This window comes from Acanthisitta chloris, unplaced genomic scaffold, assembly GCF_000695815.1.
Source record: "Acanthisitta chloris isolate BGI_N310 unplaced genomic scaffold, ASM69581v1 scaffold5287, whole genome shotgun sequence".
NCBI classification, from domain to species: domain Eukaryota; kingdom Metazoa; phylum Chordata; class Aves; order Passeriformes; family Acanthisittidae; genus Acanthisitta; species Acanthisitta chloris.
The window spans coordinates 119,676-127,393 of record NW_008683094.1 but is presented as its reverse complement, the minus strand read 5'-3'; the positions used below and the strand labels follow the sequence as shown (position 1 = coordinate 127,393).

Here is a 7,718-nt window from a genome sequence, read left to right as displayed (position 1 = left end):
AGGGTAATTTCCTCAGTAAATATATTAACTGTTTGGGATCAAAATGCAGCATTTCCACGTCCTTTTACCAGTACTCCTATAATTTCAACTTCCAAGGAACAAGCAGGCAATTTTGTACTAAAATATCAACCTTCCTACTGCTATGTTATCATTTACTTGTGATGACCTACATATTAGTCAGTACGTTTTCAAAAAACAGTTCTAAAAAACTTCTTAAATTTTTGATTAAAAAATTTAACAACAAAAGGATTTTTCCTTGATGTCAAAAATGCTTAAGGATTTATTCCCACCACCATGATATTTTGGGCAGAAATCTCATGAAAAATGGAAGCAAAGATTATGCTTCAGACAAACAGCAGTTATGGTTGGAAGGATTAATTTATTGACTCCTAATTCACCCCATTCTCCCGTGTCTGCCAAATAGGTGGGAGTGGAAATCTGTCAAAAACTTCTGTCTCTTGATAAAACCTTCCTCACAACCCACATGCTGGGAAAATAATACCTGTAACCCATGAAGAAACAGATCAGCAGCTTCAGGCAATGACATACACAGGCAAACCTTTAATTTAATACTCTCTCATGCTCCACTTTCATGTGTCTCATTTAGAAGGGGTCTTTAAAGAGAAGCAATGTAGCTGCTGTCAGTGATAAAATTGCTGTGCTGGTGCCCTTGGGTCCTTAAACACACCAGTGACTGATGTTTGATCCCTGCTGCTGTCTTCTTGGCTGCAATGAACAGCAAGTGATGCTGGAGGAACAATGAAGAAAGCTACAGATCAAGTAAGGACAGGGAAATGTGTCATACATAGCAGTTCCCTTTTACACACTGTCTTTCAACCATGCAGAGAAAATTTGCTTTATGTTCCTGATGGCTGCATAATTCCCCCCAACTCTTGACTCACAGGCTCTGAGCAACAGCTCAGTGAGCACTGCTAGCAGCCCATCTCCAGCAGTGTACCTGCAGGGAAGCTGGTAGCAAAATCACATTTTGATTTTTACCAGCCAAGCATTTGTTTAGTTCCTTAGCACAGACTCTTTCGTGTGTCACTCTTCCATTCCAGAAAGGCCCTGGTGGCAAGAGGCTGGGAAATTCTAATAATCAACCAGTTTCCTTAAAATGTGTCCATCACCCACAGACAGAACCTAACAGTGCTGCACACAGAATGAAAGAGAATCTCCCAGACTGGGGGCAGAGGGAAGTGTTTTAAGAAGTGATATTACTTAAAGGCAACCACCAGGAGTTTACAAGAATTTCCATTCTTTTAATTAAAGATTTTATGAGTCTTGGAACACATTCCTGTGCCCTATTATACATCAGAGCACTTAAAAATTCAGAGCCTTATAACATTACCATAAAGAGATAGGAAAACCAAAGAAATCTTTAGAAGAAAGACCTATTCATACAATGACTGTTATGATTTTTAAAATAATTACAGGGGCTTATTTTACTTCCCAGATCTTTATTCCCCCTTTTTTTGTTGTTTGTGAATATCTTCCAATACATCCTACTACAAACTACCTGCATCCTAAATTCATTGCATTCAGCATGTTTGGAACAAACAGTAAAATCCTAAGAAATTCAAGCTAAACTCACTGTGCCAGAAGAAAAAATATTTACATTACAGTGATAAAAATACATTCATTAGAATTCAATTTTAAGAGAATTACTACTTCAAAAAGCAAAGACTAAAAAATAAAGCAAATCAAAAGAATGGATACTGATAATGAAATATGATAAAGAAAATACTGTGTCAACTGTTAGTTTCTAGGGAAAATAGTATTTCCAGGTGTAAAATTCATGGTAAATTCATTAAAACATATGTCTATCTAATAAGCAATCCAACAAGTTTCTAGAACAGCTTTCCAGAAAATGGTCTATGACCCATGTCTCAGAAACAAATTAGCTCATCCATCACACGTAACCATTTATTAGGTAATGACTTAATGAATTTAGCTTAACTATGGTAGGACTGAGTACGATGCTGTAATTACTGTGGGAATTACTGTAGACCTCAATCTGTCTTTAAGATGTTTATGGCATTGGAACAAGAAGCTCAGCATAGCCTGAACCAGAGCCCAGAGTGAAAAGGCTTTGGATCTAGGCCTGTGATCTGAGAGCTATTAAGGAAGTCTCTTACAGACTTTGGTCAGGACACACTGCTCTGCTGGGATTTCAGCCCTGTCTTTCCCACAGGAATAGGCATGGATACGCCATGGAGGAAGAATTAAATGCCCTACAGAAATCTTGAGAATAAAATTGGAAGAACATTTATTCTGCCTAATCAAAAAGGGTGAAAGAACATATTTTGAGTTATTTTGCTAGAATCTAATTAACTTTAAACTGAACATCCTCCTAAACTAAGTTTACATCAGAGTTTTTAAAGCAAAGCAGGGTTGTATTAGTAATACTGCAGCTGAGACAGACAATAAAGCTAGGAAGAATGAGGCAAGAATGTCAGAGAGCAAATAAACCCGTACTGTAATACCAGTAATACAGTGCATATTCTTATAATTTGGCCAGGGTTATGGACATTTACTTGACAGGATTATTTTTCAACCATTGTATGTCTCACTTTCAGATGTTTTACCAGGGATACCATTGTATGTCTCACTTTCAGATGTTCTACCAGGGTCAGCAGTGACTGCCATATGTAAATTACCATCTGGTTTTTTAACTCAGAACAGGATAATTTTAAAGTAAATCCAAATAACTTTCTTTTATGTATGCTAAACAAATAAATGGTTCAATCCTTCCCTAGTTACCAGTCCACAAAGGTTCTCAAACATTCTCATGCTTCATAAACAGAAGGGTTAAGGGTGATGTTTTATGGGAAAATAATAGTCAAGGTGACATACCAGTTTCTCAGGAGAATCAATGGAAAGCCTATTAACTTTGGCTTGCAGATGGAAATACTCAGGTACAGAGATGAGAAATCATTTTTGTCAGTATGTCAGTGAGAGAAATTATGTTTTCTAATTTGCTGGCCCCATGGCAGTCAGAGATGGAAATGCTTGTTTTATTGGGTCACATCATGTGCTCCCTGCCTGTAACTGAAGGAGTTCCATCAGTTAGCTGTAGCCTGGTGACTGAGCAGACATAGGTTAACTAGTTCATTTCCTGGCCATACAGACTTTCTTTGAGAGTGTTTATGTGCTAGGAAGGCTGATTTGCCAGGCATATCTAAAAGATGTTCTTATTGACAACTGTTTTTACCTTCTGATTTGTTTTTTGCCTCTGTGGCCTAGGAATTTATAAGTAACAGCTGTGTAATAGCACTCTCCTACCTCAGAGGACAAAAAAGAACTGAAGATGACAAAATCCACATATACAACAGTAACTATGGCCATGCCAATATGACTGGAAATGTAAGGCTGATTGTAATCAATGAGGATCATTAACAGTCATGTAGCATAAGCATTGTCATGTTCATTCTCCATCTGCCCTTCCACAAGAATTTAAGGAATTGCAGTAGCCAATGCATGTGTGACCTGCTGCTGTCTCTCCTGCCTCCTCACAAGTGCATTCCAGTTGCCACACATGTATTGGGTTTGACCATATAACAGCAGAAGATTCCACTGAGTAGTGTCAGAAATTTTACTCCAAGTCACAAGACTTCTTCCCTAACAAGAAAAAAAATCAGTCAAGAAACAGTGTCAGGAGGACCATGACCTCAAGATGTTTGGTTTTTTGTGCTTTTTTCCTCTTGCTTAAGCAGTCTATTTCCGAGATCAGCAAAGGAAAGCTCCATTCATTTTGTACCACACAGAATGTGTTTTGTTTCCATAAACAGCTTTATTAACTATAGCAAAACATTCTATTATCTGAAGAAATACTACTCAAGAACTGAAAATAATTAGGCTTAAATCTTCCTAACCTGTTCCAATTCACTTAAACCTGTTGAAAGTTCTGTGTTAAGCCATATATTGTGCACTTTTATGATTAGTCAAGATTGTGATTACTTGTCCCATTAAAATACAGATCAAGTGAACATTTAAGTTATATGTGAGGCTTAGTTTCCTTTGTCCAAACATTTTGCCAGTTAGACTGAATTTTTTTAAGGCTAATAGACAACATTTCAAGCAAAACTCAAACTGGTACAATTTGGTTTTGCTTTATGGCTGAGAATGCCAGGCTGGTGACTTCAGTACATTTGCACAGCTTCACTGACACCTGTACTGGCTCAGGTAGGGCTGATAGCACTGACCTATGGCCAATGTGTATGGGATTAAGGAAGCTACTAAAATATGGGAGAATTCAGCTGAAACAACTAAAATTTCAAGGAATGTGAAATTCTCAAATACAAATACCTATCAAATATCCTTGGAAAACAGTACTTCATGGGTTACCTGCTGGTGAATGAAGAATAATGCTAGGCTTAGGAATACTTAAAATACAAGGATTGGCTATTCCTCAGTAAAGCCTCAACTACCTAGGTGCTCAAAGATTTCTCAAGCATAATATATCTAGCCAAACCAATGATTTTTATGCTAGAGATGATTCTGCACCACCAGATTAAAGAAATGTGAAGGAGGAAACCTTGATTAAGTATTGTTTGCTTACTGGAGTCCAGACCTCCTGTAACTCTACCCTGCTTCATCTTTACATCCTAATTCCTCCTCACACAGGTTTGTGCCCTGATGCCAACTTAGCCTTAGCTCCTTCTCAGTCACAGAAGGTAACAGATCTACAGATGAGGACAACAGCTCCTGCACACCCCAGAGAGAAGGAAGCTGATCTCTGACCCTCTAGCAAGGCCAATCCTGGAAGAAGGTACCAGCTAGAGCTTCCAGCTGTGGATGGAAACAGTCATGCTCATTTCCTAAGAAGCACACATGAAAAAACTTCAGGCTTGGCCACTACAAACATGGTGCAAGTTGCAAAGCTATACAACCTTATTTCCCTCCTGGATGGAAAAGTGATGCAATGCAGTTTCACTGACTTCATGCCAAGTCATGCCTTAAATCAACAACAAATGAAAAGCAGAACATAATCATACACACATTAGAACAAGTGTTAGGGGTTCTCAAGAATTATAAGGGAAAAAACATAACACTTGGACTTTTGTAATTTTTTGTTTCTTGAACAGTCTTGAACAGCATTAAAATACAGACAGGACTAGCTGGCAAAAAAAGCAACTTCCCATTGACTTTATAATCTATCAAAACCTGACACTTTTATGGGCAGAACTTTTAAAAATACATAGCTCTAAATCAATTAAAATATTCAGAGAAGTATACAAAACAGTTCAAAGGAGCACAAAGCTATGATACAGGCTCCTTTAAAAAATGTCTTCTCACTTATTTTCTCTGTCTTCAATTCACTGTCAACCAAGGGGAAAATCTTTACTGAGTAATTTCCTAGAGAAATAATATTTCTGTAGCCAAGGTTCTGCAGCTGGAGCAGGGAAATGCACAAGATTATCAGGTGGTCTCTTACAATACAGGTCAAAGAAACACATTAATAACAGGAGACACAGTATATTTTTTTATTATGGAATTTTCAAAATTTGCCATACAAACATAATAGAGGAGAAAATTTCTCAGTAGCTACACTAAAATCTACAACCTCAGATTCACTGATGAAGTAACAGGCCATTTTTCATACTCTGTCTGCTGTATGAGTTGAAAAACTAAGAACAACAGTACAGTTTAAAGTACTTGGCATATGGATCACAGTGCTAAAACATTCCACATTGCACTTTTACAGCCGAAATTCATTTCCAGGTAAGAACACAGCATTGCTTTTATTTTACTTGCTAACGAGGATAATTGGCAGGCAACACTGCTGCTGCTCTAGATTTATTCTTTATATGGATCTCTGAAGACCACATGTGCATGCAGTGGTGACAGAAATATTTTCCATATGAGCCACCACACGTTTTGAGGTCCCTCTGTCTGGACAAGGTGAGTCCATCTATCATTTTCTGTGCTCAGTAACAATCAACCAGGAAGTTAAAAACTTGTGTGACAACTAGAGGGCAATGATCAGCTTCCAGCTGCTCTGATCATCAAACCATTTAAATTTGTTGAGACTCTGCTGAAAACTTTTCCCTGCTTTAACCAGATCAAAGGCAGCTCAAGATTTCATTAAGAGACATTTTCTTGACTCAAAACCGTTACAACTTCTCTTATTAAAACACCCTGAAAGCAAAATAAAGTTTATATCTAGACATAGGAGCTACAGAGAGTGTCAACCACACACTGCTGGACAAGGTGTTTTTTCCAGTTCTCTTCTACTTTTCTTTACTGGGGAAAGTAATTGCTCTGGACTTCATTAGGCTTCTATAAAGTTATGACAGGGCTAACAAAAGATAAAACTTTAAAACAGAATCACTGTTTTCAGAAGATTTACTTAAAGCAGGCATATTTATGGAACAAAACTGTCCAATGATTCCATTAAAATGCACAGCTATACATCTCATTTCAGTCAGAGCGAGGGAGAATGAGTATCATGTGCTTTTGGCTAGTCATTTCATTAGATGGAATATTTTACACCTAATAGTACTGTGCATGCTGAATTATTTCCTAAATGGCAAACAAGTAGCTGAAAATTTCTGCTTTGGTATGAAATAAGAACTTGATGACAAACTGCTCTGATGAGGACAAAAATCTGGAAAAAGGTTCTTCATAAATCAAGCAGCAACTTTTAAAGCATAGCAAGAGCTGTTCTATTCCACAGTTCAAGATTTCTCATATTAGGAATGCATAAAGTCCCTCTTCAATGATATGATATGCATCTTTTAAAAAAATCAAGTTTTTTCTGCCCTGCCACATATTAAACGTTACATATATTTGCACAAAGGGCATGTTATTAAAGTAATGAAGCCTGGAGGTTTTACATGCTGACATCCCCAAAATATATCCTGTGTAAAAACTTTTCCAATAATGCACATATTTTGTAGAAAATCTGAACAAAACACTACCATCGACTGCTGCAGAGTATCATATTTCTCTGTATGTTAGTAAAGAAAAATTCACAAATTAGTCATCTTTCACAGAAAGCATATTATATATTAACCCAAGAGAAGTTCACTTTCAAACTACTCTCCTTTAGTACCTATAGGCTTCTGCAAAAAATCCCAAACCAACAGCAAAAAAAGCAAACAAAATCCCCAAACCAAAATAAACCCTCAAAACTAATCCAAAACAAAACAATAGCTTTTTATACACGAAGCAAACAATGCAATGCTAAAACATCTAATAGCATAAAAATCATTCACAGTCCATCTTAATAGAGATGAAGAAAATGCAACTCTGCTAAGACAATTTTTGACAAGACATTATACTTTGCTTACCTCACCCCCAGGTCTTGCTAACACTGCTGTTTGAAAGCAGAGCAACGTTAGTATCAGGTAGCTGACAAACATTATTACCCAAAGTTAGAGCTACCCTGGAGGAGCAAACCCTCTGCCAAGTACTAACAGCTAGCAGATGCACTTGTGTCTCAGTATCACAGCCCTTAGTTCTTCTAGGTACGAGTCTTTCTCCCTCTCCCCCTTTCTCTCGCACTCACGGTACGACCAGGAACTTTGCTCTCAGCCACTGCTCTGAAGACAACTGGTAAGTTGATCTCTTCATGTAATGACTTCTCCCTGCTGGGGGAGGGGGCTCGGCCAGCAGTGAGCTGGGGGGCTGCAGCTAGCATGAAGCAAAGAAGGGGAGGGACAGAAATGGTCACTGCCAAGTTATGCATCTGCTGTGATTCATGGAACAAGCTA

The 7,718-nt window shown here is 37.8% G+C and overlaps 1 protein-coding gene across 1 annotated transcript in view; it reads right to left on the bottom strand.

Annotated features, from left to right (window-relative positions):
- THSD4 (thrombospondin, type I, domain containing 4) overlaps positions 1 to 7,367 on the bottom strand; it is an 80,121-nt gene extending 72,754 nt beyond the window's left edge. Inside the window, exon 1 of the mRNA XM_009078778.1 lies at positions 7,296 to 7,367. Within this exon, the coding sequence (XP_009077026.1) occupies positions 7,296 to 7,367 (72 nt within the window). The remainder of the gene's footprint in view (positions 1 to 7,295) is intronic.
- Positions 7,368 to 7,718: the final 351 nt, after the last annotated feature.